Raw genomic sequence first — 15,414 nt, 5'->3', positions numbered from 1 at the left:
ATATTCCCCAAGGGATTTCAGCCCTTACACCTCACTGCATCAAAGGGGGCTGGTCACCCAAATGCCCTTGAAGATTTCATATTTTTAGGAACTGATGATATCACTGGGATTCTAAGCACTAGCAGAACTGCATCAATAGAAATGTGTCAGATATGTAGAGCTGATCACCATTACAGCATAGCTGGCAATGCAAAAGCTCATGAGCTGAGATAGTCTGCACTTGCAGATCTCCGTGTGAGGCTTTGACATCGTGCACCAAAGGTAATTCATAAGACACAAAGCACTGTAGTCTACAGAGTGTGCATATTTACCCTCTTAGCCCAGTGATGCTTTCCAGCAGTGCTATTAATCCTCTTCACCATAAAGAAACTTAACTTCAGGGAGAACAAGGGCATGCCTATGCCACGTAATGCAGCACAGTGCTGGGGAGCTCAACTATCTACAGGAACAAGGTGGTAAATCTACGCAGCGCAGTGCAGCACCGTAGAAAGGAACTTGCTCAGGTCCTGGAAAGCATATAGCTGTATTGGTAGCTTTCCTTGACTTAAACCCCTTTAAACACATAATCTTAAAGAGAGCATTCAACCCAGCAATGCATTTTTGCCCAACAGGAGTGTCAGCTATGAAATGTCACACCCTGCACTCCCAGGGTTTCCAGAATGGCTGTAGCCTCAAGCCCCAAAGCCTTACCCAGATGTGTAAAGCTTGCATGACAACTAATCCAGCCCTGCAAGCGAACTGAAAAGCAGCTCACTGTTTGCATGTTAAAACTGAAATCAAGCTCTGGCCTGTGGTGTGTTACTGTCATATAAATGTGCTGAGTGTTCTGCATACACTCCAGAGAGTAGGAATGCCTTCACTTAGCAAAATCCAGTGTTGCAGTTCACATTTAATAGTCTTCAGTGCCTTGGAGAACAATTACTACATAACACTCTTGGTAGTAATAATATTAAGAAGTCTAGGCAACCAACTTTAAATAAAGAACATTTTTTTTCCCTGCTGTGTAATGCTACTCTTGGTGCATTTAGGAATGTGAATTATTTACCAGATCATAAACGAAGTTAGTCACCCAATAGGTTGTCATCCCAATGCCTGAAATATGCTGCAGTTGTTTGGCTTTGGTTTGATGTTCTTTTACCATGTAGAGCACAAAGCTTGCCGTTGTGATAGAGTAGCCAACCAAAACAGACATTGAAACTATGATGTCGAGTAAGCTGTTGAGCCTGGGGAAAAAGAGAAGAAAGATGTGAGTCCAAGTGGCAGAATTCTGTCATCACAGAGGCATTGTTTAAAGCTCAGAAGCAAAGCTAATGTTAATTACGCCCAGCAAAAAGGACTGACAGCACTGAGTCATAACACTGTACCAGAGCCTTGGGTGGAAAGGCCAAAAGGAAAATTATGTAATTATTAATATTGTGCCAAAGCACAAAAATGTGCGATGCTGTAACTGTGACCTCCACATCTATGTGGGATCCTGCAAAGAAACCCTAACAGGAATCAGCAGCTCTCACGGCAAGCAGGATGATATTGATGCACAGAGGGAATGAAGACGAGGAAGAGAGCAGTTTCACCATTTAGAGAAAGATATTCAGTAATTCAGGCTGGTTTTTAATTTCCAAGAAGCCGGTTTGCTCCTTTAGAAGCTAAACAATTCAGGCCACATGAATCTTCTTACATTACTTGTTCTTGACTCTGTCCTCCAGGATATGGGTGAGCTGATAAGAAAATACCTACAAAAACAAAAAGAAAAGAAATTGAAGATGTGGGTACTTAAAGCTTCCTTCAGCAGTTCCTAATAATATGGTAATACATAAAACTGTGAGGAGAAGAAAAGCAGATCAAAAGTTGGTTTTTTGCTCTGTCATCTTGGTGTGATCTTGGGCAAAATTTTGAGCATACTTTTTTTTTTTCCTATGACTTCACTTCATTGCAGATCTAAAATTCAAACCCCAGGTCCTGTTTCTGCATCTATCTGGCTGACAGTATCATTCACTTCAGTGAGAGCACTCGCACACCTGAAATCAGGCACTTGCTCTTAGGTCTGTGTGTTTTAGGTTAGATTCCTCAAGACTGACACATCCAAAACTGAGGAATACGTTTCATTTTAAAGAAGTTGCTGCTTGATGATCTCACTTCATTTCATTTGTTCTTTTACCATCAGAAACAAATCATTCCCTATTGCCTTCCTCCACACCTACTACCTTCCTGTGACATAGGTCTTTCTCAACACAGGCATCTGTTGAGATGTCCAAAGGAACTAGCAAAAATCTAGTTACTACATTTGGAAGCCCCATGTGACGTTTTCCAAAAGGATCCTTTAAAAATGGGTTTGTATCAGGCATGAGCTGCAAGGGAGAAATTCTCTGCTCATGTGCAGGTACCTTCTGAAGGTTTGGTTTAAGTACTTCTTTACCAAGGAGAACACCTAGTCCAAAATATGCTGGTATTGCTCTTCACAGTTTGGAGGCAATTTGTGCTACTGAAACAAAAGGTGGAACGTGGTGGGCTCTGGTGGGCTAGGTCCATCCTCCAGTGAAGGTTTCTGCCTTGGTCTCTAGTACCTGAGAAAGGGTTTAGGCTGAGATGTTTATGTGCCGAAACACAAGGTTCTCCATCCATCCTTAGGCACCTAAGGAAATGCCTCAGTTCTTAGGGAGTGTGGGATGACCTCTAGCTGCTATTAAATCCAGAGAGATGTGCTTGAACGTGCCACCTCTAAAATTTAAGCTCCTTACGGCCACATGCCTGATTTTCCACAGTTATATGGGGAAGAACTCTCCTGGGATATTTTCCGTAAGAATGAGCATTCTGACGTGGGGACCAGAAAGGAGGAGAGTGAGGGTTTAGCTGCCCAAATGGCATACTGAGCTAATGAATTTGAAGGTGAAGATTTCACAGGAAATTCATTTCGGAGGGGAAGAAACCCCAAAACCTCAGTCTTGTCATCAGTGAGAGAAATGGAATTAAAATCTTGGGCTGCTGATAAAGCCACTCAAACAGCCAGGAAATGTTTCCCTTCTCTAAAAGAGAGAGAGAGAAAGACAAATACCGTCTGCCTAATCTGTTAATACTTCACTATAAAGCCATTTTCCTTTACTGAAGCTTAGGCTAGAAGTCAAAATTTCCATTTCAATGCTTTCTCTTCTTTGTTGGTTGGGATTGAGAGAGGAGAAAGCACGATATACATAAGTCAAAAGCTATTATGACTTGCTCAGTGACAGGGTAAAAAGCTTTTTCTCTTTTATTTTTTTAAATCTATGCAGTCTAAGTCAAACCTCTAAAGCGGGACTGGCACCTCTTTCAAACTGCTGAAATGACAACGCACTTTTATCTGGCCATTTCAATGGTTCTTAAACCATCATTTATTTGTCACAACAACAAATAGATTTAGCTACCAGGAACACGCCGCGCAGAACGTCTGTTCAATTGTGTTTCAAACTGGATTTACTCTACCCCAGGGGAGCTATCCTCATCCATTCATTTTATTTCCTCCATTCTATGGCTTGGATCATTAGTGGGAAGTGGGGAATTATCTGTCTGATCATTTACTACTAAGCACTTCTTTCCAACAACACATAAGCAGCAGGACAGATGGAATAAAAAACGTTGCTATGCTTTCCCACTGAAAATTGTTATTTTGCTGGTATCAAACTTTCCCTGTGAAAACTTGGACTGTTCACACAAGCTTCTTGCCTTTCCTCTCACTACAACATGTGTTGGGAATACAGAGACAGGACAAGAAGCTTCACTGCTTAATAATTCAGGTGCTCTGGGATGTTCCTGCGGCTGGAAGCGCCTGGCTCAGGTCTCCTCTCTCTGCACCGGGGCAAGGGCTGCAGCTTTGTGATACGCTCTTGCAGCGCACAGCGAAGAGCTCGAACCTTCTAACCCAGAGGGCATGCTGCAAATAAAAAAGGCATGAGCCAGTGGGCATTTTAGGATGGTGGTGGGGACAAAGCACTTGGTTTCACTTCTTGTGAGCTGAGCTTGCTGTGAGGGGAGTTTGAGTGCATTGGTATGTGGAGGTGGAAAGAGAGACACGGTGTTTTGACTTGTAATCAGCATTCTGCTGTTTCTTTAAGTCATGGCATGATACTCAGCTTCAGACCAAGATGCCTTTTCCATCATAGTTCAATTCAGACACACCAGTGAGGAATAGTCTTATGAGCAAAGAGACATTGTCACCTGTTTCACTATCACCTGGAACAGCAGGCCTCTGAGGCATGGGGGGGATAGGCATGACCAGGACGTGGCTGGAAGGGCACCATTTGTCAAAGAAAATCAATTGCTACTCTTGTCAGATCCCATAAATCTCTGTATAAGATTTCTCAAAATGGCATCAACATAAATCTTTCTCTTCTCCCTGCATCCCCTCCATCTCTAAAGACAGACATACATACACAGACTTGTTTGTGTGCCCATGCTGCGCCCTTAACGTAGGCTAAACTCTAAGTGGTAAGATGGGGTGGATGGTTTATCAGCACGGATTCAGGTTGCTGCATTACATTACTGAGGAGAAGATAAGGGAACTGATAACCCCAGACAGGCTACTGATGTTTCTGGAATCTGTGTATGGCGTGTGTCAGAGGCAAAATATAGCTGAAAATTATGTTTCTCACTTAATCTCACTCTCTGTCATTCTCATTCAAACACAAACACACACATGCCCACACAACCTGAGTTGCTCTCAGCAGAAGGGTGACATCTTAAAATTCACTAACCTAAACCACCCCCAGAGATGACCTGAAGTAGCCTTTCTATGCATAACTAGTGGGCACCTCTCAAGAGGCAGCTATTTCAGTATCATGATGAGAGGCAATAAATCAAATAGCAACCACTGGCATTTTCTCGACGAAGGAAGTGTTTTACATAGGAGCTGGGGTCCTTCCCTGCCCGCCTCCCCTGAGTCTTTGACAAAGACAAATGAGATATGTGATTTATTCATTTTTTTCAATTCTGTTTTTAAAGGAATTGCATAATTGGGAATAAAGAAATGGCCTCATAGAAGTCAAGGAAAGTGCTGTCATCAATTTCAAAAGAACCATGATATTCCCCCCAAAGGGGAGAAATTATCTGCTCATGTAAAGGGACACTCACCATATCTGGAAGTCTCATTTTTTGGCAAGTTAGCTCGAAGAATGAAGTTGTTCAAGCTGTTGAGATAGGCTGGAAGGCTGTGATAACCTTCGGGATTGTACCACACCTGCACACATTGAGAAATTAAAACAATTTGGAGGATAAATTGTTACTGATAACATTTTGGGTTGTTCTGCTTGCACTAATGAATCACTGCATGGTTGTTATCTAAAGTCATAAGCTCTACATGTTAAAGTCCAATGATTAAACCACATCAAGTACTGAATGAGTATGAAAGCACATTTCACTTTCAGCACAAGCAGTCCCATCAGCTTCATTTGCCTTCTGGGAGAGCAGAAAGAAGCACTAGCTGGGTATTTGACATAAAATGTACAGAAACTTGGCTTCTGCTCAGACCTGATGAATACCAGCAGTGGGGACTTCCCCAGGAAGTCGAAGCAGCCAAATGTCCAACACCCCTTGAAAGCCAGGGGGGGAAAGGTTGCAAGTCATCACCTCATTCAGCAGCTCCTGATAACTTGTCTTACCTACTCCACAGTAAACCCTGAGGACTGAGGGGAAAAATCAGAATACAGGACATGCATTTTGGGGGGATTTACTATCACCCACTTTAGGCCAACCAGGTTGGAGGTGTAAGTTACCTACCAAAGGACAGAGCTTAGGCTATTAAGGTTAGAAGCTTAAACACAGCCGACAGCATCCACCTTTGCATATCCCCGAATCCTGCATGCTCAGTGATTTCATTCTCCTTGCCCTAGCAGAGCAAGGACTGGAGTTTGCCTTGCTTCCAACACTATCAAGGTTTCCAGGTATTAAATCTGACATGTGAAATAGCTATAGCGTTCAGATCGAAGATGATGTTATAAGATTGGAGGGGTGAAAACATCTGCTCATTCATTACATGAGCTCTATTTTCTGAAACATCCCTTAACTTGACATCGCTTCTCCTAGGCCTCACACACCCCAGGCTAGGATGAGCAGATGGAGGCTAGTTACCTTAGTCAGTGTTCTGTTGGGAGGCACTGGCCTGATATCAAACTGGAGATCTGTTGTCAAAGGCAGCCCAAAGCTCCAGCCACCATACCTGAGTGAAAACCAGAAGGAAATGCATTGCTACCCTCATTCAAAAGCTTTAATCCCTTTGGCTGGTGCATTTTAGCATGCCACTATCACCACAGTTAATTCAAGCTTGACTGAAAAGAACTTATCCCAGTATGTAGTGTGTGGCCATGCCACCACTGTTGCAACAGCCCTTTTTTTTTGGGGGGGGAAAGGGAAAGAGAAACTCAGCAGCACTATCACAAAACTGTGCTGAAAGCCTCCATTTGAGAAACATTTTGGAGCTGTGTGGCCTCTTAACCCTACCTCATTGGAATAAGATGACAGCTGCTTACCCAGAAGACAAGCAGCTCAGTTGACATCAATGGCAGATGAACATATTCCTTGACAACCTTAATGACAGGCTATTTTTGCCCCAAGACATGCTGTGCAGCTCTGTTGCAGAGTCCAGACACACTAATAGCTCAGCCCCATGGTGCAAGAAAACGTTCAGCCTCTAATTTCACTGGAACAGATGCACTTAAGTGAAGCACACACTGGGACTGTTCAGAGACTCAAACTTGGAGGAAAGTCTCTCCCCAGGGTTTGCTTCATGACAGGCTGCGTCAGATTTTCCTCTTTTTAAGCATTTCTGAGTCAGACAAAGGTTTGTCTGCAGATTCGGCCATCAACATATCAGGTGATTGACACATTATCTCTAGGCTATCTCTGTTATAATCGAGCAGAGCACTCGCATGAACCTTTTTATCTTTAACTCCAAAATTGCAGGACATTTTACCTCCTTTCACCAGATTCACAGAGACCATCAGCAGAGAGGCCCTTCTAAACCCCACTGCACTGTCACCTCTTTGAGCACAGTGGATATGATACCTATGAGAGGCTGCTCCCAGTGCAACTCAGAGAAAATCTATGCTGTACCGTTTCTGCAGGAAGTCTTTGGTGGTTGCCAGAATGTAGGTCTCCACATTGTGCCCTGTAAGGTTATAAAGTGTCCGTGTGGAGAAGGTCCTTCTGTGAGGGGGAGTGTAGTTCGTCTGTGGACATGTCTGAGCAGAGACAAGTGAACAAAACCATTAATGTCTGTGTTTTAATTGAAAACTAGCATACCAGAACAAGATTGAGAGCTGGCAATGGCAACATTCTAGTCATGGGACTGATTCTTACAGAAGCTGATGATTCACCAATCGAGGTGTAACGACACACAGCTTACACCCCTGCACGCTGTCCTGAACATATTTAGTGGAGTACTTAAAAACAACCTTTCCTTAAATCTACACTTCAGTTCTACTGACATCAGAGAGACCTTGAGATGTGCTTCATGCTATGTAGGAAGATTTTTGCTGAATTAAGGCTGATCCTACTTAGCAGAGCATCAGAGTGACTGCACAGACAACTGCGGAGGGCAAAACAACTCAGAGAGCAGAAAACTCTGTGGTGGCCTCAAAGTCTCATCTTGCATTTCGCAGCAGTTACACTCCACATTTTTGCTTTACTGTCAGCCATTGGGAATATTTTCCCAAGCTTCAGAGAAGCCTTGATTAGCCCTGAATATGTAATTTAACAAGCTGAGGGTCAAAGTCACATTGACTGTTTCCTAAGGTTGAAGTGTCCTACCAGACAGCATGCTGGCTGCTTCCTTCAGCTCATCCATAACAAAACCCCTGGCCTCCCGCATTGTGTTTCTGTTCACAACTTTGCATCAGAATACACAAAATCGCTTGCTTCATGCTGAGGGACACCTGCACAGCCTGCTAGGGGTGAGAATCAGCTCTGAACATTAGCCTGACTTCCCGGACTAATGGTGCCAATACTTTTAATGATGTGAAAGTAAGTGTATGTCCTGAAAACCACATAAAATAGATGCATTTTAAGGAATGACTAGGAACATTCAAGTAAGTACATGCTTTATCTTACAAATGGCATCACGCTGCACCATGAGCCTGATTTCCTACTGGTAAAAAGGCTGAAAACAGGTGTAGAGCACTGGAGGGAGGAGAGCTCAGCTTCAAACTGGACTGTAAAAATGTAACATCCTTGGGGCAGAATCTGCCTTTTCCCCATGTGCTTGTGAAGATACTAAGCCCAGCAGTGCTCCTATCTGGTTCTGTATGTACCACCATAACGCCAATATTAATCATCACTATTTATAATAAGGAGCAGAGTAAAAGCCGATGGATCTAGACTTTGCATAAAGTTAAATTCTGAAGAGCAAACAGCAGTAATGGCTGTGCTTTCATAAAATCACAGTGCTTGTATAGGAAGAAATTTTCCTCTTGAATACATGTTCACCTCTGCTAAATGGGACAATCATGCAACATTCAAAAGCACTGTTAAACCTTTTCCCACCACGGGGAGCAAGGCAGCTATATCAGCATGCAAATCTTTTGAGGTTGCTGTTTCCTCTCCTGTCCCCAAACTGGTGCACACAGTAGTTATCCAGTGTACAAAATCAACAGGCCAAAAAGAGACAGGAGGAATTTGAACACTGAGCTCCTCTTAGCATCATGCCTGCCCACAAAACCACTCCCAACTTATAAAGGCCTCCCAAGTATCCCCCCAAACCTCCTCGGTTTTGGTTTTATTGAAATTACCTGGATGCCATCTGTGCAGTTGCAGGCAGAATACTCAGTTCTCTGGTCTCCACTGCTAATCCACGGGCCAAGCACCTTTAAACACTGCCTGAAAACGAACACATTTCCCTCTGAGGTTCTCTATGCTCAGGTGTGCAAACGATGCTAATTGCTGTCATGTTTGATGACAGCAAGGATGGCAGGGAGTAGCTTTAGCAGAGAAGCAGAGCTTCTTGTCAGCTCTGGGTGCTTCAGGGAATACCCATCCTCCTGCTGCCTTTGGTGCCCCTCAGCAGAGACCCCTCACTACTGCTCTCTGTGCCTGCATTTGTTCAGCTGATCAGAAGGAATCCAGCCACCACTTCATTCCCACAGTAGACAGTGTAAGGAGTTAGCATATACAGGCCAAAATCATCTTAAGAGTGCAGAAATGACACCTATTGTCATTGCAATAACTGAGGAGTCCTGCAATGGACTGTATTGACCAGGCAGTCACTGTAAACACTCGGTATAACTAGTTGCCTGCAGATACATGGCACACATGAGCATGCAAGTCTGCCCAGGATTTTACTACCAATTCCTTGAAAATTTATGTGCAGGCAAAACAGCCCTCATGGCACAGCTTTTAGGTACAGATAACAAAAGCTACACAGAGAACTGTCTGGGTGTAGCTCAGGGTTATAATTGGGATTATTGGGGAGGTAAGGACTACTTCCCAAATATAAGAATAGCTTGCTCTTGTTCCGGCATCCTGCCACCACCAAAGCTGTTTCCGTACCACTCATAGTAATGAATAAGTTCACTTGTGGTGGTGAACACTTCTTGAGGCAAGCGAAGAACATCAGTGTCAAGGCGCTGGGACTGGGCTGGAACTCCCAGTCTCAGCCTTAAAGCACAGTATAGTTTCCCAGTTCTGTGCTGGCAGATGCAAGCCTTCACTCCAAGCTGCATGGGAGACATGCAGGGCTGAGGTCTGCTCTGCACCAATCATGAGTACACAGCTTCCTGCTCAGAACTGACTTGCATCCCCACCAGCTCAAGTCTGTGAGCAGCACAAGCTTGCTCCTGTCTGCAAAAGACCAGTCAGGCATCTCCTAATGAGCTGGAAGAGTCTGCAAGTCAATGCGAAGAGAGGCAGGAGATAGTTTTTCCTTTTCTCTGCATATGGCTGATAATGTTATGTCAATTCTCTTGCAGATTCAGAACTCAAATGCAAGAAACCCAAGAACTACTTACGAATTGCTTTCATTCATGCATGTGTTATCCGTCCCAGGGAAACCAAGCATCGAAGCAACTAAAGCATCTGTGGTTTCATTAAAATTCCTAAGATTTAACAAAGATAAAAGAAAACAGGAAAATGTTCAAGATACTTCCACTACCACTGAGCAGAGAAAAACTGTCTGAATGAAACGGGATTTAAGATGTTAAATAAATAATTACTTGTGGTGCCTGCCCTACAAATCACTTAAGTACATGCAGTACATGAGGACTGTCACACAGGTTTAAAAAGACTGCTCATTGCTTAGAGCTGCACAGCTACTCCAGTGATTTGCTGCCTCTAGATTTAAGCAAGATACTGATGAACTTTTGGACAATCAAAATTCTGTTTCCAGGGGAAGAGCATCTACTGCAATTTTCAGTCACTACCTCCAGTCTTGTCTCAATCAGCTCTTTGATCTGTGATGTCTATTTAGGTTTTGGTCATTCAAGAAGATGCTTCTTGCTTTTGAACCAGCTCTCTAGCTATCGTCCATCAGCAGAAAGAGAGAACATGAGGAACATAGGACTGAGACATGCAGTTCTGGCTCATTCCCCCATCTAGAAGGACTGGAGTGGAACAGCATGAGTAGTTCTGGGAAAGAACACCTAAGAGCAGGCATGATTGCTTTAGAGCTACATTTTCTATTTCTGACTTAAAGCTGAGAACTACCAGCTGAAGACAGCAGTTCACATCATGAAATCAGAATGAAACAAATTATAATCATTTTGGATATAACATTTTTAAGCACAATGAAATAATTCAGTGGCGGCATCTTAATTGCACTGAAAAAGTGCATGTCCTTTAAATTGCCTACGTGCCTTGGACTAGTGGGGTCTGGGCAGGAAAGCAAGTCTTGTACCCACAGAGAGGAGAGTAATGCAGACAGTTCACAAGATGGATAGAATTTCATCCCAGAGTTGTAATGTTGAAGACAACTGATGTGGGGACCTCCATTTCACACTGAGGCAAAAGTATATATATTTAGAAATCCCCATGGGACGGTATGGCTGTAACAAGGACAGAAGACTCCAATGGGAAACACAAAGAAAATTCCTCACATATTTCACAGTTAATTCCAAATGAGAGGTTATTTTTCTAAAGCTTTCTGATTGCTGGCCTGAGCCAAGCCATCTCCTGCAGAGATCCCTTAGGAACAGGATTTCTGCATGTGCCTGCGTAACGTAACTACACAGATGACATAGCTACATGTCATCTGGGTAACAGTTTTCTACTGGATGCACTTATAAATAATCCTGATGGTGAAACTGGCTTTTTACAAGGATCACAAACACCACCACTCACCCAAAGAAGTCTGCCTGGTCGGATGTGCCATACAGAGAGGGGGAAAGCATCAGTTCAGGATATTCAGTCTCCTTAGTTCTCAGTGTCCCAAGCCCCATCGCAGCCATCACAAAGAGGACTGGGAGGATGACCTGAGCAATGAAGCCTCTGACATCTCGCCGGGTATGGTGGAATCTCTTAATGAACAGTGCTGATGTCTTCTTAAGCAGCAGTGGCAAACCCTGCAGGCTTTTGGATCTAATCAAGAGCTGATCTGGGTACAAAAGAAGAATGCGTTTTGTCATGGACCGGTATTTGTGAAATGCAGGGAGTTGATGGTTATAGTACTCTGGGAGTATATTCAGCTTCCTGCGCTCCTTTACAGACAGCAAATCAAATATTAAGTTGGAAAATACACAGTGGTCAGGCTTGGGATAGGACTCAGATTTTGGCTTATGAGTTCATGTAACACCGTTGGTTTTGTTTCATTTCAAGTGCGTACATGTAGTGAATTCATTTTGAGTTCATACTACAAGAGGAACATGGGTGTCCAGGTGCAACACGTTGTCTACTTCCTGCCCAGCCAGCTGCAGCTTACAGGGAAAACATATTATTCTCCTATATTTGCAAACTGAAAATTGTCATCATTTAGAAAGCAGGTCCTTAGACAAATCAATAAGCGAATTAATCATAAAATAAGAAAACCAGTTGATCTTTTGCATGGAAGGGTTGTGATATACTAAAAGCAGAGCCTAATCCTGTGCAACCTATTCTTCTTAATGAAATATTAAGCTATACAACACAAAGCAAATCCTTTTCGGTGCTCTTATTAGGGGTGACACGAAACACTACGCATATGAGTTACTGTTTACAGTAACATATACAGGGCAGGGCAGCTTTGAGAAGCGAGTACAAAAATACCTCTGCATTGTCCCTTGGATGCCTTCCTAATGGTGTATTTGTATGTACAAAAAATGTTCCAGCTCTGAGAAAGCATTTCAACCAGACACTTGCATATTTTTGGGCTGTGCCACCTTCTGCAGCTCTAAACCCCCTAGAGACACTGGTGTAGCTTGATTCTCTTCTAAACATTAATTTATCCCACTGCCTAGCCCTTTGAGCTGTTTTACCTCACTGCAATGGCTGGGGCACAGCAAAAACCAATGAGGAGGACCCAGCTCAGAGCTGTGCTGCTTTTGCAACAGGCTGAGGGGTTTACACAAAGTTTCTCTCCAACTCTACTAAGTTATGTAGAAATAATCCTCCACATCAATTACAGCAATTACTTTCAGAGGTATACATTTGCTCTATCACCCACATACTATATTTGATTAGATTAAAACCTGGCTCGATTTAAAGGAAGGTGGATGCAAACAAAACCCCTCTAATTTATTCTGTGATTCAGACTATTCTGAATGAGTGGATCTAAACAACTGTTGAGTGCTGTACTTCTAATGATTTATTTGCTTTGTGATTCCTTGGTTGGGGGAAATGTGGTTTTCAACAAAGAAAGAACATAGGGAGCTCAAATCAGTCCATCTGTCATTGTCTGCATCTGCAACCAATCTGGAATAAAACCTGGACATAATTTAGTACCATCTCGTTCTGTGAACATATCCGTGCTCATAGACATCTCATCACTGCCAATCTGACCACTGGCTCCAGGCAGCTGTTGGGGCAGAGCAGCATCTTCTTTCTGCTCCTTCACCAGCTCTTTTGTCAGATTGAGAAACACCTATGAAGCAAGAAAATATGAAGGAAAATTGGTCCAAATGACTCCATTTACCAAAATAATAATCAGAATCCACTCTTCCACTTTGTAGCTATAGTCGGTGCAGCAATTGTGAATTACGCTCCTCTTTCTGTTCCCTTTGTGCTCTGTGAGGGAAATTCACTTTCTTCCAGTATAAAATTGTTGTGCAGCAACTTGTCACCTCCTGCTGCAGCAGTGGAAACAAAACTTAGCAGCTGCCCTGGACTTACCTTGTCCTAGTAACACCTACTACATGACTACTCAGTAGGTGTAAACAAAGCTGCATTTCAGCTCAGGGCCTACATAACTCTACTCCCTCCACACTCACACAGTGAGCAGCACACAGACTGCTCTCCCTGCATGGCACTAGTGAGGGAAAAAGGAGGGTTGTTTCCTGGAGTATTTGCCCCTCTAGCCTCTGACAGTCCCAGCTGCCTCCATGCTGGGAATGGGCACAGTTGTGCCACCCAAGCTGCACATGCTGTACAGCTCATTATTTCTGCCTTCAGAAACACCTTAAAATCAAGCAAGAATTTCTGAGCAGAAAGGTAAAAACGTCCCTCTCTCCTTTCTGCAAGACGAAGGTCGTCACTGCTCATCATTTACTTTTTGTTTCTGACTCAACTAAATGTTTGTGTTTATTGGACCAGAGATTTCCCATGAGCAGAAAGGTGCCTATGGTACTCCAAGATGCACCAGCTGACTCATTTGTCCAATACAGCATCCATGCTGAAGTTCATCATTTAGATGAACTCCCTCCCTGCTGATTGCATCTGTAGGCAAACCCAGATTCACAAAGACAAAAAGCATAGTTCAAAAAGAAACACATCACTGCCCTCTCTCCTTAGTTTAACTCCAGTATCTCATTTTCTAGGTAAAATGATCAAAAAACTGTTAGGAAGGTGAGACAGTGGTACACTTTGTGCATTATTATACATATAGATTTATGAGTACATCTACACACTCACATATCTGTAAGTGTAACAGTGAACAACCAAACCACTTCTTCTCCTGCTGGCAACCCTCTCATCCAAAACATGCCACCATCTAGCCCAGAAAGCAGAGCTACACAATGCTGTGAAGTTAATCTCCATAACATTTCATTAAATCAAGTGGATCCTGAGCTCATACCTCTTCCACGGTTGTGTTTGAAATCCCATAGCAACCAAGGTGGAGATCACTCAGGCTGGTATCGAGGGCTCTGAGAAGCGCCTGGTAGGCCCCTGAGACTGTGGACTTGAAGGGGGGAAGCACATACACGAGCTCTCCACCAATGTCCTCCTTGAGATAAGCCTCCGGGAGGTGGGACTGGATCAAGGAGGTCACTGCTGTGGTGTCACACTCCTCTACCATGTTCTGAAAAAGGAGGAAAACACTCTGTGTTCACTGAGAGGGCTGTGAGGTCAAGCTTCCTACTGCAGGATTTAGCCCAAATGCTGACCCAGAGCATAATCCATAGGTGGTCTCAGGCCAGGCATGCAACATTTCAAGGTAAATATCAAAAGGAAATGAAAGTGGGTTTCTGGCCCTTGAAGAGGGAGGTGTGCTCTGTGCCTGCCTTGGTCCAGACAAGACCGTGCTGGCTCCCTGTGTCTACAGGGATACTGGGACTGGGTTGAATCAACCACTTTGCACTAGCTAGAGCGTTTGTAGTACAGCAGAGAAGAAGCTGATACCTGAACTTGGCTGCCAGCACAAATACAGTCTTTTTCCCATGAAAAATGGGGCTTGCATATGGATCTTTTTTCATTTTCTTTATCTATACTGCCAGCAATTTGGAAGAGGGGCTGATCTCTTACAGTATCTGCACATTATTCTGTGTGCTGGGACTACCAACAGCACTGTAACAAATGCTATATCAAGAGCAGATTTTCCCCTCCTTGCAAGCAGAACATTTTTCCTCAGGCCAGATGCTATCGATGGGCTCTTCCCATCTGCTTTATTTCTCTAAACTTCAGAATTCACGCTCTGCACCCAGCCTTGCCTTTAACCCTCAGGAACTTCTTTCTCAACAAAGCAGAGCACATTCCTGTTTTCCAAGGGCCACAGGGGCTGGTCCACTGGTCCTGCTGGAGAGCCTCTCTCTGCTTTGAGGGAAGTGGGGGGGACACATGTTCTGTTAGCATCTCTCACAGAGAAGCAGCATGCTCACATCCGGATCCTCAATAGTTCTTTGGTACCCTACTGTCCTTGGATCTGTCACTCAGCTCCTGTCAATATGTGCCTGCACCCCTGAAGAAGCCTTGATGGCCCCCCTCAGAGACAAAGCTGCTGAGAGCTCTAGCTCAGCTCCATGCAGGCTTGCAAACAGGAGAGTCTCTGCCTCTACCCCCAGCAGTGCCTGCTGCAGTGACCATGCTCACGGGACATGAAAGGGAGCTAAGGCTCAGTGG

At 43.8% G+C, this 15,414-nt stretch overlaps 1 protein-coding gene across 1 annotated transcript in view; it reads right to left on the bottom strand.

The window, feature by feature from the left end:
- Positions 1-15,414, bottom strand: part of ABCA12 (ATP binding cassette subfamily A member 12) — an 84,164-nt gene that overhangs the window by 11,846 nt on the left and 56,904 nt on the right. The window contains exons 33-42 of the mRNA XM_030486202.1: positions 14,153-14,377; positions 12,865-13,003; positions 11,290-11,542; positions 9,963-10,049; positions 8,748-8,835; positions 7,075-7,202; positions 6,094-6,181; positions 5,098-5,203; positions 1,676-1,730; positions 1,046-1,223 (exon numbers count right to left, since the gene is read on the bottom strand). Coding sequence (XP_030342062.1) covers positions 1,046-1,223; positions 1,676-1,730; positions 5,098-5,203; positions 6,094-6,181; positions 7,075-7,202; positions 8,748-8,835; positions 9,963-10,049; positions 11,290-11,542; positions 12,865-13,003; positions 14,153-14,377 — 1,347 coding nt within the window. The remainder of the gene's footprint in view (positions 1-1,045; positions 1,224-1,675; positions 1,731-5,097; positions 5,204-6,093; positions 6,182-7,074; positions 7,203-8,747; positions 8,836-9,962; positions 10,050-11,289; positions 11,543-12,864; positions 13,004-14,152; positions 14,378-15,414) is intronic.

Source organism: Strigops habroptila, chromosome 5 (genome assembly GCF_004027225.2).
Source record: "Strigops habroptila isolate Jane chromosome 5, bStrHab1.2.pri, whole genome shotgun sequence".
Classification (NCBI taxonomy): Eukaryota; Metazoa; Chordata; class Aves; order Psittaciformes; family Psittacidae; genus Strigops; species Strigops habroptila.
This window is presented reverse-complemented; position numbering and strand designations above follow the sequence as displayed.